The following is a 21529-nucleotide window of genomic DNA, read 5'->3' as shown; positions in this document are numbered from 1 at the left end:
AGGAGGAGCTAGGCGGGCGAGCGGGAGCGTGCGCGCTCTGGGCTGTGGGGTGTGTGTGGGGGTACCCTGGACCTGCCTGGGCTTGGGGGGAGGGCGCGCGCGGGCGGCCGACGGGGGCGGGGGCAAAGGCGGAGGGAAGGGGCGAGGGCCAGGCGACGCGCATGCGTGCGGCCCCCGCTCCCCCGGGGCTCGCCGGCCTCGTGCGTGCGCACGCGCGCTGTCCCCCGGAGGCGTCTGGGTGTGCGGAGCGCGCGCGCGCGGCTCGGAGGCGCACCTGTGAGGTGTCCCTTGAGGAGAGGGAGGGTGGGTGCGCGGAGTCCGCGGCCTGGGGCGCTTCAACCCCTCACTTGGAGTGAGTTCTCGGGTGGCCGGGCTGTAGTCTCTTTATTTCTTTTCTGGATAACTGCGGGGGCGGGGGGGCCGGGGGACGGGCTCGGGGTCGGAAGGAGGATGAGTGGATTAAAGAAAAGAAAAACAACCCATCACTTAGGATGGGCCTGGAGCTGGAGCCGGTCCCCGGGCATCGGGAAAGGTCAGAGCAGCTCCGCGCAGCCGGGCGGCTTGGCGGCCACCGGGCCGACGCCAGGGAGAGCAGTCTGGCCTCGGGCCTCGGCGAGCCGGCTTCGGCCCGCAGCGCCTGAGAGCGGGGAGAGGGGGTCACAGATGGCGGCCGGGCGCGCGGGGACGGATGGGCAGCGGCAGGGGCGAGGCCGGGCGGAGGCCCCGCGGGAACCGGACTCCCGAGCCGAGCTCCATTGTTGTTGGAGCCGAGGGAAGGGGGAGCAAAACAGCTTTAGAAACCCTTGAAGCCGCGCCTTGGAGCCTTTCCAGGCGGGTCCCCGGAGAGACGGTAATGGCCGCGCCGTGGGATCTGGGAGCCGGGCTGTGCGGCGGCGAAGCCTCGCTGCATGGTGTGATGTTGTGTGTGTGTATGTGTGGTTTTTTGTTTTTGTTTTTTGTTTTTTTTTAGAGCGCCTCGCGTCCCAGCAGAGCCAGGCGAGCATCCTACTCAGGTGATGAGGAACCCTTCGCGCACCCAGCGCACAACGCTGCTGCCGCTGGACGCCTCCATTGTTTGACCATAACGAGGGCCGGATTCTCACCCAGGTAAACTGGATGGCAGCGCAGTTGAGATCCCTCTCACCTCCCACATCCAAAGGAATCCTTCTCTCTTTCAGGACTTTACTCCAGTTTTCTTCCTGTGCCCTGCTTCTGATTAACTCAGTATATCCACCTCCCAGACATTTCCCCATCTGGCCTAATCTTCCCGCATCTCTCTGCCAAGTCACCTCTCATTTCCCTCAAAACTCAGCTCCTTTGTGAAACCTTCTTTGCCGAACTCTTAACAGCTAAATCTCTCTAGGAGGAGCCTGTTCTGTACTCTCTAGTTGGTAGTTTATTAGTTGTCTTATTGCAACAAAGGAGAGTAGATTTTTTTTTTTTTAATTCTAAGCTTTTGCTTTTTTAAAGGAATGTTTTGTGGGAGAGTTTATTGTTTTACAAGGATCAAACTTTTTGTTTATATATTTTGTCTTTTTTGTTTGTTTGTTTTTAGAGGGGCCCCTTACTTGCTCTATAGATGCACAGCTTTTTAGAATAGGAAAATGACCTTGTTCAACCCATAGGTTAATTTAAATTTTAAAAAGTTTGTTTTAAATTAGCAAAGTAAAAAGTCTTTGTAAAAGTCATCACAGAGATGGCTTAAATCTTTGACTACCAACCTCTATTTCCAGAGATAACTATTACATATTTGTTTAGATCATTTTAGATCTTTTAAAGCGTTTTTACCTGAGTGTGTACTTGTATTATCTTTGTTTTAATAAGTACTGGTGTACTCTTATCTTTCCATTTTAGCATATAATGCATTCACTTATTTTTCAGAACTGCTGCATCATGTTCCATAGTTTGAGTATATGATAGTTTATCTATCCATTTCCTGGGCCAGTGGCAATTTATGTTTTAATTTTATATTTAAAACATCTTTTTGGTTATTGTTCTCTGCTGAAATGAAATTTTAGTGAAGGGAGCACAGACCTATGCTAATTACAGAGACTAAGTGTTTATGATGAAAGTTCTCTTTGGTTAAGAAATATCCATGTGGGAGCCTCCACCCTTCTCCCATTGTAATTATGACTCTATTACTTTAAAGTCCTGTGACCTTGGGGAGGACGCTTAATCATTCTAAGCCTCAGTTTTCTTTTCTATAAATGGTGATAATACCTGCCCTATCTACTCCACTGAGTTCAGTGATATGAAGTATGTAAAAGTACTTTGTAGAGTATAAAGTGGTATATAATGGTGATTTTATTAGTCTTTGTGATCCAAAAGGATTTTTATATTTGCAGTATAATTTATATTTTCATTTTTGCCTAAATGTGTATATTACAGAATATACAACCAACTTGAATGTTGTTTAATTTCTGATTTTGCTATATTTTTATCAAGTACTGTTAATACATTAGACTTCTTAAAGAATATTTTAGAAAGCACGTTTTTCATAGTGTTTTGTGTGCCTTAAAAATAAGGTATATAAATTAATTGTGAATTAAGTATCAGCAAATTGAACACTACGTACAACTTTCATAATATGTAAACAAAACAATTTCTTAGTGATATAAATTTGTGTGTATTTTCCTGTAGCAGCAGCAGATTCAGAATAGCTTTTCTGTCTTTTGGGTCAAATGGATTCTTACTGAATTTGCAGGCAGTATCAGAGTTTTCACAGTTTAAATATTGACTGAATAATGTGATGGGTATCGTTTTAAGATGTAAGAGATACAATTAGGGGCTTTCTAGTATTTTTCTTTCAGACATATATGAATGCTTGTAGTGTGGCCGGCAGAATCAACTTGTCCCCTTTCTCTTGGGATTTATCTGTTGGCGCATAGGGGATCAGAAATTAAAAACAATCACGCAGCTGCACGTATAATCACAAACTGGTATCTACTATGGAAGTTAAGTAGCACTGGCTATGAGAGAGTATAAAAAGTGGACTGCGTTTTAGATTGCAGAGAGAGGGCCCAGGAAAGGCTTTTTTTGTAAAATAAGATTTGATCTGAGATCTGGCTAGGCATCGGTGTAGAGTGAGGAGGGGGATAATTTTCCAGGCAGGGGAATGGCATGTGGGAAGGCCCCGAAGGGGGAAAGCTTTGCCCATTCCAGGAACTGAAAGAATGACTTGCGGATAGATTATGGTGGGTGAGGGGAAGTGTGGCTCGGCAGGGGGCCAGATCGTGTAGGGTCTTGTAGGGCAGGTTACGGATGTTTTATTTTATCCTGAGTGAAATGGGAAACCATTTCAAGGGTTGGGTTTTAAGCAGAGAAATGACATAATCAGATTTGCATTTTTAAACAACCACTCCAGCTGCTACATGCAGAATGTGGGGGTGTAGTGGGGGTGGAGAGTGGAAGTGGGGAGACCACATAGGTCATTTCAGAGGCCTGCTGAGAAAATAGGTAGTTTTCCCCTTCCAGTTCATATTGACTTCAGACTAATAGCTAATCTAATGTCAAAATAGATATTTGATTTTAAAAATAAATCACTTATTTTTAAAAAGTAAGCATAAAAACATTTTTTAATGAAAAAATACATATATGTTAAATTACCCTAACTAATTATTGGAATATTTAACATATTTTTTGTAAGTTCTTTCAAAGCAAGAATACATGTAATAAGAGTGAGGTGAGGCTCTAAAGTGAAAAGGAGAATATTTGTAGATAGTAATGGTTAAAAAAAATAACAGAAAAATCTATTAGACAAAAAAATTGAAGTGATGGGGCTCACAATGTGTACATGAAATTCATTGCTGTTTGAACACTAAAGGTAATATGGCAGAAACTAAAATGGAAAAACAAAAAAGTAGTCTCTGATGGCAAAAAAAAAATGCAACAAAAATATGAAGTATGTAGGAGTTCCCTTTGTGGTGCAGTGGAAATGAATCCGACTAGTATCCATGAGGATGCACTGAGTGGGGCCAGGGATCGGGTGTTGCCATGAGTTATGGTGTAAGTTGAAGATATGGCTCGGATTCCAAGTGGCTGTGGCTGTGGTGTAGGCCAGCAGCTGTAGCTCTGATTCAACCCCCAGCCTGGGAACTTCCATATGCCAAGGGTGCGGCCCTAAAATGCAAAAAACGAAACAAAAATGTGAAACAGGTAAGCTCAACCACATTGAGACAAGTGCAGTCTGCCTACAGGAGACCAGAAAATACCCTGAAAGATAACGAAAGAATGGAGTTCCCATTGTGGCTCAGTGGTAACGAACCTGACTAACATCCATGAGGATGTGAGTTCAGTCTCTGGCCTCGCTCAGTGGGTTAAGGATCTGGTGTTGCTGTGAGCTGTGGTGTAGGTGGCAGACATGGCTCAGATCTGGCATTGCTGTGGCTTTGTCATAGGCCAGTAGCTATAGATCTGATTCGACCCTTAGCTTGGGAACTTCTGTATGCCGCCGGTGCAGCCGTAAAAAAGAAAAAAAGAAAAAAAAAAGTATGAAAGAATGTTCTAAGTGGAAGGAGAGGCCATATTCCTGGATGTGATGTTTAAACATTATAAAGTTCCTTTTTTTGTTGGTATTGTTTTTTGGTGAACTGGACAGAATAATGAGTAATGAGGTAGGATGAGACCTATCTGATTGCTTAAAAATTGTAGAGCCACATTCATTAAAGCAGTGTCATCCTGGCTTTAGAGGATCTGTACAGGTCACTGGAACCTATTCAGCAGCCTCAAAATAAACTGAGTATGGGGAGGTAATAAATGATAAGCCATCATGGATACCCTCCAAATCAGGAAGATGTGGAGGTAAATATTCAACATCTGCATGCTGAGGTGGACAGAGCACAGGCTTTGCAGTCAGACATACTTGAACTGGAATTTTTTTTTGGGGGGGTGTTATACTACTTCATTTTATTTTTTTTTATATAGTGATTTTTTTTTTCCATTATAGCTGGATTACAGTGTTCTGTCACTTTTCTGCTGTATAGCATGGTGATCCAGTTACACACACATGTACACATTATTTTTTTCTCCCATTATCTGCCCCATCATAAGTGACTAGACATAGTGAACTAGAATTTAAGTGAGGAAAATAGTACCCACTGTGCAGGTGTTGTAGAAGAAAGAGACATAGGTCCCAGCACCCATTGGAGCACTTAAATCTGTTATTAGAAAAAAAATCAATGTATTACTATGTAAACATTAAAACTTCTTTAAGAAGAAAGGGAGAGCAAAACCCTAGGACCAGAAGCCAAAGCACAAAGTTGGAAAATATTTGTGACAAATATAAGTGAAGAGTTAACATCTTAAACATGTAAAGAACTCATACAAGCCAACGAGGAAAATAATGAAAATGTATACACATGGTTACAGAATGTGGATAGTTAACTGGGTATAAATTCATTTTCTTCAGCATGTGAAAAGACGTGTAATTTCACGAATAATGAAGTGTAATTTGTAATTACTCTTATAGAGAAGATTCTATTCTCAGTAGCAGAATAGAAGATACTTAAGAGTAAAGCACAAATGTACAAAAGTTTTATGAAAAAAAAAAAAACCCTTTACCTGAAGAATTTAAAAGCTAACCTAATAAATGGGCAGACATTACATGTTTCTGAAAGGGAAGATGTCTTTATAGAGACTACAATACTCTACAAATTAAACTATAGTTTCAGTTGAAATCCAATGGAAACTTATTTTTGGAACTTGATAAATTGCTTCTAAAATTTCTCCAGAGGACTAAATGTGCTAGGAGTAGTCGAGAAACTTTTCAAGTGGAAAAATAGTGATGGAGGATTTCCTGTGCCAGATATCAAAACATACTGTAATGGTGCAGTAATGTAGATGGTGAGCACAAGAATACACAAATTGGTACATGGAACAAAATAGACTCCAGTAACAGACCCATTTATATGTAGGAATTTATTATATAATCAAGTTGGTATTTTGAAACATTTGAGCAATGGTTGTTCGATAACATTGTATAGGGATAAATGACTATTTGGAAAGAAAGATTCTACTTAACCATATTCAAAATGACTTTTATTTGGATTAAAGAAGTAACTTGAAGACAAAAGCACCTGTAAAAGTATTAGAAGGAAATATAAGAGGATTTTTTATGTTGGAGGATGTGTTGGAAAATAAGTTTTGGGGTTATATCATTTAGATAAGACCAAGGCCCAGAATCATGAAGAAAAGACTGAAGTTTGACTGTTATCAAATTTGATATTGATAAGAAACATTACAAGGTGACAGACTGGGGAAAATTTTTTTGATAACGTGTAAACAAATAAAGGATAATAGAATGGATACAATTAAGAAATGAATGGAGTTCTCAGAGAAATGAACGTGTCAGAGCAATTACTGGGAATTCAATCTCACTTGTGATTGGGAAGGTGGATATTAGAACAGCTTTCTTTTGGGGGATTGGCTTTCAAGGGAAAAATTAAAAAGCTATCCAAGGATGTAGGGGAAAAAGCTATCTTATACATTCTTGGAAATCTAAAATTGATTCAGCTATTTCAGATGACCATTTGGTTGAACTTAACAAAATCTAAAAACATGTATATGGAGTTCCTGTCGTGGTGCAGCGGAAATGAATCCGACTAGGAACCATGAGGTTGTTGGTTTGGTCCCTGGCCTCACTCAGTGGGTTAAGGGTCCAGCATTGCCATGAGCTGTGGTGTAGGTTGCAGACGCTGCTTGGATCCTGAGTTGCTGTGGCTGTGGTGTAGGCCGGTGGCTACAGCTCCGATTCAACCCCTAGCCTGGGAACGTCCATATGCAGTGGGTGTGGCCCTAAAAAGACAAAAAACAAAACAAAACAAAACCTATATGCTTCAATCTAGCAGATGCACTTCAAGGAATTGATGATACTCTAATAAGAGGATACAGGTTGGTGTAAGTGAATGAAGTCTGTTGCAAAAACATCACATGGTGAGGAAAAGCTAAAGCTAAGCACAGGAAGATTTTAGTGCCAATACACTATGGAATGCTTTGTAGCCTTTGAAGAGAGGTGAGTTTGTATATATTGACATAGCCTGGATAGATGTCTGGAATATATTTTTGAGCAAGTTTAATTCCGTTTGAGTTTGTATATATTGACATAGCCTGGATAGATGTCTGGAATATATTTTAGAGCAAGTTTAATTCCGTTTTTTTGTAAGATATGAAAACAATAGTGTGTAGTGGTGTGTATATGTTCTCAATAAAAATAGAGAAAAGTCTAGAAAGATAATGTGGAAAACATTTAATTGTCACAACTTCTGAGAAGAGAATAGGGGAGACAATTTTTTTATTTCTGGGACTGATTTTGTATTTCACATGCTTTTGGATTGTTGCAGGTTTTTTTTTTTTTTTTTTTTTTTAAACAATGAACATTTACTTTTGTAACGAAGATGTTACAGTTTCTCACTTAATAAAGGCCTGATTGAGATTACAAAAATTTAATACCTAGTACTTACAAGGAGGTTGCAGAAATGTAACAATCTTATGTTACATTGGCCATATGTATCAAGAGCCTTAAAAGTGTTCATATTCCTTGATGTAGCAACCACCTAGGAACCATCAAAGACATATATTTTATTTATCTATCTATCTGTCTATTTATCTATTTCTTTTTAGAGCCATACCAGAGGCATATGAAGGTTCCCAGGCTAGGGGTCAAATCAGGGCTATAACTGCTGGCCTATGCCACAGCCACAGCAATGCCAGATCTGAGCCTCTTCTGTGACCTACACCACAGCTCCTGGCAAAACCGGATCCTTAACCCACTGAGTGAGGCCAGGGATCGAACCTGCATCCTCATGGATGCTAGTCAGATTTGTTTCCACTGAGCTACGACAGGAATGCCCAAAAACATATTTTTAAATACAGAGAGGCTTTAGGTACAAAAGATGTGTATTGTAGGCTTATTTTTAAGGGTGCATTTGGGGAATGGTTAAGTTATGATACATCTACCTGATAATATGTTATTGGCTATTAAAATGTTTATGAAGAAAAAGCATTAAAATACTCATGACAATGTTAAGTGGAAGAAAATAGGATGCAAAATTGTGTACATGATATGATTAAAACTCTCAATTAAAAGTTTCAACAGGAGTTCCCGTTGTGGCACAGTGGTTAATGAATTTGACTAGGAACCATGAGGTTGCGGGTTCAGTCCCTGGCCTTGCTCAGTGGGTTAAGGATTTGGCGTTGCCGTGAGCTGTGGTGTAGGCCGGCAGCTACAGCTCCAATTAGACCCCTAGCCTGGGAACCTCCATATGCCATGGGAGCGGCCCTAGAAAAGGGAAAAAGATTAAAAAAAAAAAAAAAAAGTTTCAACAGCCCTCCACAAAACTCTGTGATGGAAAAATGTCTAGAAGAAATTAAAAGAAAATCTTAAAAATTGTGGACTTTGGGCAGTAGGATTTTGGATGATTTTAAATCTTTTGCTTTTTATTTTCCAGTATTTTATTACATCTGTAATTTTTTATTTCACCTGTAATGAAACACTTTTAAAAAGTACATCATATCTAGGAAATGTGTTAGCAGCATGGTTAATAGATATGTACACTTTTAAAAATAGATTTGCCCTATCATATATTAAAGTATCCTCTAAAATATACTCAAAAACCTAATAGCTAAACATTTTTTGAGTGATTCATTTGGAATAAGTTTGAATGAACTTTGTTGCTTCCAGTATTTGGAGGAAAATTGTTTCTTACCAATGTGCAAAATAATAATAGTTCTCATTTCTCATTTTATACTGTAGAATAAATGCAGAAATTTAAACTTGGACCATGGGATTTCTTGGTTTGACTCTGTTAACTCTCTGTTTCTAGCACACAGATCTGGTCATAGAGCAAGTAGCATTTAACTGAGTCAGGATGAGCAGGACTCAGCTAGCTGGACCAAGGGCAGAAGTATTGAGAACATGGTTGTTATGCAGGGCCTTCAGGTGACTCAGCAGAGTGGAGCTCACAGTTCCTTGGGGCATGTAGTATAGATGAAACTGAAAGGTTATCCTTAAGGGGTATGGATTTGTTCTCTTGCCACATGTTACTGTGGACATGGAGTAACATGTGGTTTAGTGGAGGACAAAGCCAAGATAATGTCGTTGACATGGAAGGGCTCTGGGAACACATAAGATAACCATACATAATCCAAATTTGAGGTTAGGGGTGCAAATCAGGAAAGGCTGTCTAGAGGAAGTGGTGCCTAAGGTGAGACCCAAAGGTGAACAGGGAACAGCAGATGTGAGGGCCCCAAGGTAGAAGGAACACGAGGAGTGGGGGAATGGTTGAGGCCAAGGAGCGGATGAGAAGACCTGGGAGTCTAAAGCAGTTTTATTTGGCTGGAGCTAGAATCAGAGTGGGCAGGGGTGAGAGAGAAACCAGGAGAGGTAAATAGTACCTGCCATTGTGAGGTTAAAAGCCATATTTATAAATTCAGAAATTATACTGAAAGTTAATGGAATCCATTGAAAAACTTTAGTTGAAGTAATAAGACCCATTTTGCATTTTAGAAAGATTATATTTCAGTGGATAATGGATGAGAGGAAGGCAAGCCTGGAAGCTTTGTAGTGTTCCAAGGGAAGACGTTGGTGGCCTGAATGACAGCTGAATGGAGGTGAGACAGGTGGATAAATTCAGGAGGTATTTAGGAGACAGAGTGGACAGGATGTTGTGAGAGGGAGGAGGGTAGATGATAACCAGGTTTCTGGCTTAGGCAGTTGAGGGACTTGTGGACGCATTTACTGTAGTTGAGAATGGAGTTGGCCTTAGTGGGGAAATGACAGGTTGAGTTTTGGATGTGTTGAGTATATAGGGCTTGTAGGACATGCAGGTTCTTCCTGAGAAAATTTGCAAAGAATCATTTTTTTATCCTGCAAATACCTGCTTTGCTATGTGAATGACTGGGTTGCTATACATAAATCCAGCATTAAAAGTAATGGTTTAGTGTGATAAATTTTTCTTGGAATATAATTATGCATGTATAAATTGTTTAAGATTGGGGAATATCTGTCTAGCTTAGATTGGACTATTGATGTGTTTCATACAGAGTTATTCAAAACTGTATGACCCTGACTTTGGGTAAAGTGTATTTGCCCTTTGGACTAGATTCTGACTCTGAGTAGGTGGTGGTCCTACAGTCAGTCATGGTATTGTCAGTACTACTATCTAGTTGGAATGATTTCCATTGATGTTTCCAAACTGGTCCTTTCTACACAGAGGTGGGCCAGGACCTACGCAGAGTGGTGCCCTGGGTCTACATCCATCTGCAAGTGCCACCTGGCCATTAGAAGTTGTCCTAGTCCATTTGGGCTCCTATAACAAAATACCATAGACAGGGGTGGCAATAAACATTTATTTCTTACAGTTCTAGATGCTAAAAGATCCAAGATTAAGGTGCCAGTAGATTCACTGTCTGATGAGGTCCTGCTTCCTGGTGCATAGATTCCTGCTTCTTGCTCTGTTCTCAGGTGACAGAGGGGAGAGGGAGTTCCCTGGGGTTTCTTTTATAAGGACACTAATCCTATTGTGAGGGCTCCACTTTCATGACCTAATCATCTCCTAAAGGTCCCACCTCCTAACACCATCACACTGGGCTTTAGGTTTCAATATCTGAATTTTGAAGGGACACTGTCTATAGCAGAAGTAGCAGAAGTCTAAATAGAGGCTGGAAAATCATTCAGTGTCCTCACACAGCTGGCATGGAAGCCAAGGATGGACGAGGATGTGTAGAGCAGAGTGAGGAGAAGCTAGAGCAGAGCTGGGGGCTGGTCCACCAAGGACGAGGGAGGGGGGATTGCCTGCAAAAGACTTCATTAGTGAGAAGGCAAGTGTTTGGTCAAAAGAAAACACATTTGAAATGGCATAAGAGAAGGGGGATTTCTGAGGAGGCGACTTTGTCATCCAAGGTGGTTTCTTGTCTGAGGCCCATGAGTATCTGAAAAACTGGACAGGAGTTAGTGCAGCTGCTCCCTCTACCTTGGTCTCTCCTGAGTCACTGTCCCTGCCAGGTCACTTTATAGACCCAGACTTTCCACTTCCTAGTTCTAAACTTGCAGAGAAGAGACTCTAATTGGTTTAGCACAGCTGGTTGTGTCATTGTGGAGCCTATAGGAGCAGACTCACCTACTGGTGCTCAGGGTACAGATGAGGGTGCCCGGGAGGGGTGGCCTCCTGGCAGCTGAAGCGGTTCTGAGGACTGCCAGGGGCAGCAGCTTTAAATGGTTCAGAGATATGAGAAAGGGATAAGGAGTAAGCTGGCAAATCGAAGTCATTTAGCCTAGGTTTAAAGAATTACCATGGCTAATTCAAATTGGAAGACTTGAAAGATGGAAGACTAACCAGTGGCTATGGCAATACTCAAATGTGCAGAAATTGGAAGAAGAGAGATTTTATTTAACTTTGTATTAGAATAATTCAAAGCTTTAGTTTTAAAAAGCAGTAATTTGTATTGCTTTCTAACACTAAAGTAGTTGTACGCCTTTATTCTAACTCTAGAATATGCACTGCTCTTGTGTCACCTGATATATTATAAGAAATTCAGTAAAGCTATTCTAGAGCTCATTTATTTTTCATATGCTGCAAGTTCATAAAATAATCATAGCTTTATTTCCACATCTTATTTTGCAGTACCTTCTATAATTTTGTGACAGATCTTATGAGGAAGCCCTTGGTATGGTCAGAGCAAATTTCTGTTCCAAAGATTATGAATTCTGCCTCTTAGGTAAAACAATTCATAAAAATAACCTGAACCCCTTTTCTTCAGAGTAACTTCCATTATGTTCCTCAGGCCTTCAAAATTATTTTTAGATGTGCATTTCAAACACATGTGTAGGATTAATAAGTTTGATAGGATTTAAAAATATTTTAGGGATTCAAAGTACTTGACTTTGGCCAGCAAATGTAAGTCAGATTTTCATTTAACCAATATTCAGTAACATTACTGGATGTCTATATTCTGATAGTACTAGGACCTTGTGATAAGCCCCCAGACTCACAATTAGGATCAGGGAACCTGCAAAAAGCAGGTTGTACAAATCTTCATGGTGCTTAGCAACTAGTTAGAGGTAGTGATACACTGTGAAATTCGTTTCAAGTTCTAATGCCTTAGTGTAAAGATCCATGAAGTGGATCTGAGCAAGTGTTTGAGTGCCCTCTGGAGGCATTGTGAACAGTTAAAACAGACCCCTACAAAATATTTTTTTTAAACAGGTGAAGTAGAGAACCAGTGAACTAGACAGTTGAACTGGTAGGGATGTAAATAAGGAGCAGAGGAGAGCCAAGAGGGCACCCACAGGAATGCTAGTATTTAGGGAGGAGCAGGAGCCTCCCAGCAGACTGAGAATTTATGTAGTGAAAGTAGAGCATGGAAGCCTCGGAGTCACAGAAGGGAGTGTCCTACAAGATAGTGAGCAATGTTCTTGGGTTCAGTGCTGGGTAGAGGAGTGAATGGGAAATGAAGCGATAGAAATTGGGAAGTATCTTTAAGAAGCCTGGGTGGAGAAATGGAGGGAGGGAACATATGGCAGCTAGGGAAGGTGTGAGCTCAAATACTCGTTCTCCTTAAGATAGAAGAAGTTTTGCATTGATTTAAATGCTGAGAGGAGAAAATAAGCAGAGATCAGCTGAAGATAGGTAGAGTGGGGATGGGGAGAGAGTTGACTTTAAAGTTCCTGGCCTGGGAGAGTTGTTGAGGGAAGATGCTGCCTTTTATAGGGACTTGGAATATGGCGCAGTAGTGATTTTCAGTTCATTGTGGGAGGATAGGGAAATACTCCTGTTATGAGAGAATGTGGACCTGTCATCCTGAAATGGTTCTCATTTAAGCCAAGCAGGTTGTTGAGTTCAAACAAACAAACAAACAAAACAAAAAAGGAATCAGAATATAACCTTTAGCGGATGCTTGTGTTTAGGAAGAAGGAATAAAAGAAATGATCATCATGGCTCAGTGGTTAGCGAACCTGACTAGCATTCATGAGGACATAGGTTCGACCCCTGGCCTCACTCAGTGGGTTAAGGATCTGGTGCTGCCGTGAGCTGTGGTGTAAGTTGCAGACGTGACTGAGATCCTGCCTTGCTGTGGCTGTGGTGTAGGCCAGCAGCTATAGCTCCTATTGGACCCCTAGCCTGGGAACCTCCATCTGCTGTGTGCATGGTCCTAAAAAGAACCTTAAAAAAAAAAAAAAAGAGGCAAAAAAAAAAAAAGATCAATGCCTTCAGCAAGGCCTGAAGAGGGGTGAGAAAGTGCAGGGAACCCCCCACCCCCACCAGGGAGACCTGTGTGAAGCAGAGTCCAAGAGTGTAACATGAGCGACGCCTTGAGATCTGACGAGGAGGTGATCACGGCTTGGAGAGCAGTCTTTGCAGAAGTGCACTTTTGCAGAAGTGGGCAGTGAGTGTCGAGGGGGAGTGGGTGTTTCAGAGGAAGGAGGAGGTAGAGGTTTGCCGGGAGCCTAGCAGTGAAGGTGGGGAGAAGGCATTGGGCGTAGCTGCAGCAGATGGGGAGTTTGAGAGCCCTAGTCAACAGTGGCTACAGAAAGGGAATTATACTTGCCTTTTTGCTTTGACAGGTACAAGATTTGTTTTGTATAACTTCTCTGCTAACTCCTATTTTTCACATATTGAGAATCTGGCCAAATGAAAGAGAATGTTTGGGTCTATTCATGACATTTTGACGGGTCTCTTGCAAAAGGAAAGAGTACATGTGACCAGTTTTTATTGATTATTCTGACATGTGCAGGACCATTTGCAATCGTGAGTAACATTTTTTTTCCTTCTTTTTGGTGAAATTAACAGGATGGCTAGTAGTTTTTTGGCTTTGTTTTTGTAAAATATTTCATTTCAAAGGATAATAGACTCCTAGTTCAGGAGTGCTAAAATAATAGTATGCTTAAATTTCAGTGGTGAAGGTTGATTTCTAACTTCAGATTATTCAATTTCGAGTGCTATGACATAAAATTTAAAGTGTAAAATTCTATAAGAGTGGGCGGGCTCCAGCTTATGCCCAAACATGTCAGCTTCCGCAGAATTGGTTTGAAGACCTTAGGCCTCAGCACTCTTATCTCTGGCAACCTTTACCACAGAACATATCAAACATCTTTTAAAAGTACCCATGTCCCACACAAAATTAGCTTATACGGAACTGTTAGTTAAGCCTCATTTGGACCAGTAGTAAACATTAAATATTTATTAACTTTGATTTTATGATTTTCTTTTCATATTTTACATCCCGTAATTTTTTTTTTTTTTTTTTGTCTTTTTGCCTTTTCTAGGGCCGAACCCGTGGCATATGGAGGTTCCCAGGCTAGGGGTTGAATCGGAGCTGTAGCCACCGGCCTACACCACAGCCACAGCAACTCAGGATCCGAGCCGCGTCTGCAACCTACACCACAGCTCATGGCAATGCTGGACCCTTAACCCACTGAGCAAGGCCAGGGATCAAACCCGCAACCTCATGGTTCCTAGTTGGGTTCAGTAACCACTGCGCCATGACAGGAACTCCATTACATCCAGTAAAATTTTCTTTTCAGGTCTCAGACATTTTTAAAGGCCCTTGAGATGCTCATAACTCCTAGGGCCTAGGGGATGAGACCCCCCCCCCCCCCATTCTGCTGAGATACCTGGGCATGTCTGACTGAGTTGAACTTGCCAGGAATCTGTTTGTTGGAGGCACAGACTGCCTCCTGGAAAAACTCCACCCTCCAGGGAGCTGGAGTAACTGTTTTAATTAGCTCTTTTTTTGTTGCAGGGAGCAGAGGTCCATTCCATTTTGGAAAATGGGATGTGGTGTAAGGATGTGCCTGGACCAGAAAACTGTTGTTAACTAAAGCAGCTTGGGGACAAGCAGTCTTTCTATCAATAGTGGGGTCGTAAAGCAGCTATTTTTTATGTCTTTTTCCTCTTGCTGCTCTCTAGCTTATTCTTTTTCCCTATCCTGTCTGTTTTCTCTACCTTACTTAGAGAGTCTGTTTCCTCATGGCTTTGGTTTGCTGTGATTGCTTATGACCTCTCCAGTGTTTTTGTACATCGTAAACTTTCAGCTTCATCTCTCATGGCCATTCACCTCATTTCTCTGTATTGGTTAGGTTCCTGAGAGAGACTGGGAATGTGGCTTTGATGCATCTTTTATTATTTTCCAGGCCACAGCAGAGGTCACTGTTAAGCTCTTGAGTCAGAACTCTGCACTTGGTCTAAGAAGCTGTGGTGAGGTGAGATAGAGCAGTCATGTGGTCTGTGGCAGCTGGGCCTCCCCTTAAAGCTGTGGCGGTTCCCATTAGTAGGATTTGCAGACTCACAGGCATCATGACTGGCATGTGTAGTTCAGTAAGGAAGAAGGAACCTGGCCCTCTATCAAAACCATTTGAAATTTTCTGCCCTTTAAAGTATATCCTCCTAACAACCTTCATTCTGAGTCAAGCTTTTGTTCCCATAGAGAAACCAAAACCCCTAAATATACTTGATATACTTGAAAGCATTTTCACTTTTCTTTTTTCTCCCCATTTTATTTAGTCTCAGATGTTGCAGGGTCACTCAAGGCAATCTGTAGGATTCTATTTCTAATGTTAGTGATTTTTGCTGAAATGGTAGAGCTGCTTCAGATAGCTGTTAGCCAAGTTGGATAACTCTGTCCTCATGTCGCTCACATGTTTCCCTCCTCCAGAATCCTGGGGAAGTATATAGACATAAGATAATTTACCACAGTCCCCAGGTTCTCCAAGTTTAGAACAACTCAGTGTCCCATCCGAATATCAACCTTGTAGCAGTTTGATACTTAACTCCTTTAATATGTTGACAGACTTCCCAAGGAAAAGTGATGTTCCCCAAACTTAAAAATCAATCCTGAAATCTATACCCAGGGCTACTCCTAGCAGTTTTAGAATATAGCAGAGGTGGGAAGAAGTAAATGGGAGAAAATAAAATATGGTAATGATAGCTAATCTTTGTTGAGCCCTTAACATTTTCTAGGCCCTGTTTTAAATACTTGTCATGCACTAATGTATTTATTCCTTAAACAACCTTATAATGCTACCTTACAAGGTCAGGTGCCTTTTATTTTCTCCATTAACCCCATTCTTAACCTCTTAGGTGAAGGTTGCACAGCTAGTATGTGGTAAGACTAGGATATAAACCTGTTCAACCTGACTCCAGTCTTTGCTCCTTCAGTGTTCTCTCATTTGGAAAATAAATCACAAAAACAGTATGAATTTTAGACTCTCTAGGACTCCAGCCAATCCAAATCAGTTGCTCAGTATCCAGTATGAACCTAAAACTCAATTTGGATAAAGTTCCTCTCGAGAGGCTGTTTCTGATACTAGGATTTCTATATCTTGGAGTGAAGTGCAGTCTTGCCTGGATTTTCCTTTCTAGAATTTCTCAGGTTTTCTCAAACTCATCCTCTATTTGGCCCTACATACTTTGAATTCCATATTTTTATGAAAATCCTAAATATAAATGGGTCTACCTGTCTTATGAGCTGGTATCTCACATTTATAATAGCCAGTTCTTTGAAAAACTTTGTGATCCTAAATTCTCCATAATACAAACCTTCTACTTTTCTCTCTGCGTGTTTCTAATCCAGCAGGATCCCAAGGCTTTTGTTGCCCTTCAGCCACTGTGGGCCCCGCCTCTGCCTCTTCTTCTGGAATGTCTTGGGGGTTTTGACTTCTGTCACTGTGGTAAGTGTTCCCCTTGTTTCACCAATTTTTCTAAATGGAGAACCCCCTCAACTATTTCTCAACCAAAACTGTCCCTGGAGTTTTTCTAAGCATGTTCCCTTTGGGACTCAGTGAGGAAGAGTCTCCCCTACCTCATGATTTTTCTTAAACACTTGCCTCTGTCTGGCTTTGAGTTCTTTAGATCTTAGACAGCTTTCCTTAACTCTGAAGATAGCAGAAATGTCTTTGTCTCATCTGGAGTTCCTCTTTGTTCGTCTGGAGTTTGATTTTCTTAATTTCTTGTAAGCCATTGGTTATTAAAGCTTCACTCTATCTGTCCCATTTTCCTCTGTCATCTTGACCAGAAACCTGGTTTTTGGACTGATGCCCTCCTGGTTTCTTTTCCCATTGTTCCTATCTCCATTGAGATATCAAAAGTTGTTTTTAAGCTAAGTTCGTTATTCCACAAGTTTCTGGTATTTTCCCTCAAAACCTGAACAACAGCTTTCTCCTTAAATGTGAATTCCTGAAAGTCTTCTTAGCTGGGGACTGTTACATCAGTCTCCATGCAAACTTGATTTTGAGAGCCATTGTTTTTTTGCCCTTTGTTTTCTTTTTTGAGCCTTAGGATTTGTCATCATTTTTTAGTAATTTTTTTCCTTCTTCAGGTCAACTCAAGAAGGCAACATATATCTTCCATAGGGCAAGTATTTGTTCCTCTTTCTTTGGTCATTGCTTAAATCCAGAATACTCCAGTTGAACACGCTGTCTGGGTTGCTGTGATTCACATTCATGATAAAACTTTGCATTCTTGCTGTGCATAGCTGGGAAGCAAGAGAGAGGAGCACCCAGTCCCACTTCTTGTCTTTTTCCCTCACTATCAGCAGTTGAGATCTCAGCTCTAGGCCACTCCCTGCCTGGTTCCACTTTCCCGCCACACACAGAACACTGACTCGATGAGGTAAGGGATGTTTCCGTGGCCCCTGTAGTTACTGTGCACAGTTAGAAGATATGGTGTTCTTTCTCCAGGGTGGTAAGGCTAGGGCTGCTCCTGACCAGCTCTCTCTTCTCTCTTTCCCCATGTGCTGGGTTGGTTTCCAGGCGACTGCCCTGTTGGGAAGCTGGAGCAAGCACCCCTTGGCACAGCAGCAGATGATCTCTTCCCTGTCTCTTTTGGACTGCATTCTCTCTGTGCTGACTTGGCTCCCCTCAGCCAGCCTTCTTCATTATGCATGGAGAGACCTCAGATACAGGCTAGTATTTTATGACTTCCTGTTCTGCCCAGACTTTTCTTTGGTCTCAAGCTCAAGGTTACCCCTAACAGGGGAAAAAGGAGTTCTCTGTGTGATCCAGCCGAGCTGTGGAAGGCTGTGTCAGGCGTGGGCTTCATGGACCTAGCTAATGATGAAGTGTTCACGCGTTTTGTATTTCCAGTTCAGTTTTGTGCACATTTCTACCTAGAGTTCTGGGAAATGAGTATTTGCTGAGACCACTGGCCAAATTTGATAGCAGTCTTTAGAAGCATACGTGTCCCAAAATGATACCAATCCCAGTCCCCTGACAGTCCTACCAAGTCAGAAGCCTCAGTGCTGAAGTTCTGCACTGTTTGTTGAGAGTGGGGTGGTGATGCGTTTCTTTCCGTGCTAACCCTGAATTCTGATCGCCAGAGCTTATCCTATTTTAGGATTATGGTTATCGCTGTATGATTCTTTGGCCATGAGAAGTTAGCTGCTCTGGCATTTTGTGCTTCCTGAGTGAGCCTGCTCTGCAAATCTGTCTCCCCCATACATAGTTATTGCCTTGGTTTGCCAAACAAAAGAAGTTGCAAGTTGTGACCCAGGTATAAAAATAGCAGAGTCTGAGGTATTCAAAGTATTCAAATCTGTAGAAATAGAAAGTAGAATGGAAGGGGGAGTTATTTAGAGTTTCAGTTTTGCAAGATAAAAAAGTTCTGGAGATATTTCACAATAATGTGCACATATTTAACACTGCTGAACTGTACACTGAAAAATGGCTAAGATGGTACATTTTACTTTATTTTTGTCCTTTTAGAGCCGCAGTGCAGCATATGGAAGTTCTCAGGCTAGGGGTCAAATGAGCGCTGTAGCTGCCGGCCTATGCCACAGTCACAACAATGCCAGATCCAAGCCACATCTGCGACCTACACCACAGCTTACGGCAATGTCGGATCCTTAACCCACTGAGTGAGGCCAGGGATCAAATCTGCATCCTCATGGATATTGGTTGGGTTTGTTACCGCTGAGCCACAACAGGAACTCTGGTAAAATTTTTTTTTTTTTTTTTTTTTTTGTCTTTTTGCCTTTTCTAGGGCAGCTCCAGTGGCATATGGAGGTTCCCAGGCTAGAGGTCCAATGGGAGCTGTAGCCGCCGGCCTACACCACAGCCACAGCAACTCGGGATCCGAGCCGCGTCTGCGACCTACACCACAGCTCGCGGCAATGCCGGATCCTTAACCCACTGAGTGAGGCCAGGGATCGAACCTGCAACCTCATGGTTTCTAGTCAGATTTGTTAACCACTGCGCCACGGCGGGAACTCCTCTGGTAAATTTTTTTATATATATATGTATTTTTTTACCACAATAAAAAAATGCATTAAAGAAACAGAATCACACATCTCTTAACTTTTTGACCTGCCCACTATTGTGCTCCTCTCAGTCCTCAGGGCCGTCCTATTAAAAACCCACTTTTCGAAAAAATGTAATTGTAATGTATACATGTAAGGATAACCTAACCCCCTTGCTGTACAGTGGGAAAATAAAAAAAAAAATTATAAAACAAAACAAAACAAAACAAAAAACCCACTTTTCATATCTGACAAGGTCTCCTGGGCCCAGTCTGTCCCCTTTCTTTACTTAGTCAAGCCAGGCCCTGTATACCCTTTGAGGTATTTCTTTTACTTCTCCCTGAGGGTAGCTTGGGATCTCCAGTCCCTGGGCCTTTTTCTCCCAGGCATGAATGTAGATTTTGTCCCGTTGGGTCTCACTGCTCCAACAGTATGAAGAAGAATCAAGTTTGATAGAGAGTCATTCTCATTGTGCACTAGGGCGTGCTGCACTTCCTCTCCCATCCTACCCTACCCAGCTCCTGTGGGTCCAGAGTGGGAAGAATCCCCTGGCCCAACTGTGAAAGGCTGGTCCCTTGAGGAAGACAGAACCAGGTGAATCAGCCAGAGCAGAGGGACAGGAAAAGGCCAGTTATGCAGGCAAGAGTACATCATCTTACATTCTGTTGTAATTGAAGTACATTGACTCTCTAGGAGTCCTTATTGTGTCCTGAAAAGATTGTTCTCAGTGACCTCTCAGTGCTGCTCCTTCCTAGGCGCATAATGAGACTGAGGCCTGTAAGCCCCGTGATGTGAGTGAGAGTGAGCAGCTGCATGACTGACAGTAGGCCTTCTGTCCATTTCATGGATGCGTGACCTGAGGCTGAGAATGAGGGACATGCAGTCACATAGCTGTTGGGTCAGATCAAGGATTTGTACTTAGGACTTCTTACTGCAAGCCCAGTGTTCCACCCACCTGGTTATTATGATTCTTAGTGTATATAGATGTTACACATTTACTAGATAGATAAGATAAACTTGAGCTTGTTTGTAGTACTCACGTAGGGGCCATCACAGAAGCAAACACATTCTACCCCGTTCCTCGGGTGTTTCTGTGTACAGTGCTGGAGAGCAGGAAGAAGGTCCTGGTGGAGTCCAGAGTGTGAGGAAGTGTCACCGTAGTCAGATGTGTTTTAAAACAATTCGATGAATAGACGGTCAAGAGGGAAACACTGCTGGGTAGAGACAGAGAGGCGCAGAAGACAGATGTGAAGGTGTGAAAGCAGCGTTTGACTCTGAGCAGAGGAGGAACCCTAATTACAGGGAGATACATCATCGGATCTCAGGAAGCCTCTGCCTGTGAAATGACACTCTTGGCAAATGCATGAATGTGTCATGCACTAATTAAAATAAGGGAAATAAGGAAACTCATGTTTATTTGGCTTCAGCTATGCTGTGGACACTCTGATAAGTACTTTCACACTTATTATCTTCTTTAATTATCACAGCAAAGTGTTGTAGACATTATTATCCATGTTTTTACAGATCAGTCTGAGAGCAGCCGGGGTCACATAGCAAGTGGCAGAGCTGAAGCCCACATCCTGCTACAGTATTCCATAGGTCACTTTTATGGGAGGACCTGGCTGGAGGAAAGCTGGGGAATGGGTACCTATGTCATTCTTTATCACTTTAATCACACATGAGGTTGTCCTTCTCAGACTCAGAAGAAAACTTGACATCACTCCTTCCATCCCTTTTGTTGCCCTTTTCCAGATCTAATTCTTTGAGGTAATTTCTAGTTAAAGAAAAGTCAGGTGTGGTTTCTTGTATCTTTCATCTTTTTTCCATTAGGAGTCAATGAGGAAGAGCAGTTGTCCTGAAGACAGAATGAAAGCAGCTCATTAAACCCAGAGTCCATGTCATTAACCATTGAACTTTGTTAGGGTGGAGGCCAGGGCACCTAGGCCTTGTAGTGTATAGGGCTAATGGAAGTGTGGGCAGGAACAGGGGGCAGGGGAAGAGGAATCCACACACCTGGGGCCCAAGCTGGAAACATGGTCAAGGGCAGGGACAAGATGGGAGATGCTGGATGTGTGCCTGAAGGATCCAGTGTCAGGGGTTCCCTTTTAGTGCTCAGGAGTCCTCCTGGATCGTAGTCTTTTCTCTTCAACTGGTGGCAGAGGATCAGAGAGGAAGGCATCAGAAAGGACCTAAAACCTACTGTTGTCATTAAAGTTTAGCTGGAGACTCCTGCTCAGAGTCAGAACCTACTTTGACCAATTTAAAAAGTTGACCTCAGTACTCTCAAGTATTGTCCCTATAA

At 42.1% G+C, this 21529-nt stretch overlaps 1 protein-coding gene across 23 annotated transcripts in view; it reads left to right on the top strand.

Moving 5' to 3' along the window:
* Positions 1-21529, top strand: part of ZNF664 (zinc finger protein 664) — a 37831-nt gene that overhangs the window by 862 nt on the left and 15440 nt on the right. For 3 of the 23 annotated variants that reach the window (XM_021072245.2, XM_084996313.1, XM_084996312.1), the window contains exon 3: positions 971-1107. In XM_021072245.2, coding sequence (XP_020927904.2) covers positions 971-1107 — 137 coding nt within the window. The other 20 variants (XR_014827327.1, XM_084996304.1, XM_084996307.1 and 17 more) reach the window with 17 other exon arrangements.

Source organism: Sus scrofa, chromosome 14, assembly GCF_054392235.1.
Source record: "Sus scrofa isolate SSC_HxYL_T2T_F1_AM1 chromosome 14, Sscrofa_HxYL_maternal_Yorkshire_Landrace_v2.0, whole genome shotgun sequence".
Classification (NCBI taxonomy): Eukaryota; Metazoa; Chordata; class Mammalia; order Artiodactyla; family Suidae; genus Sus; species Sus scrofa.
This window is presented reverse-complemented; position numbering and strand designations above follow the sequence as displayed.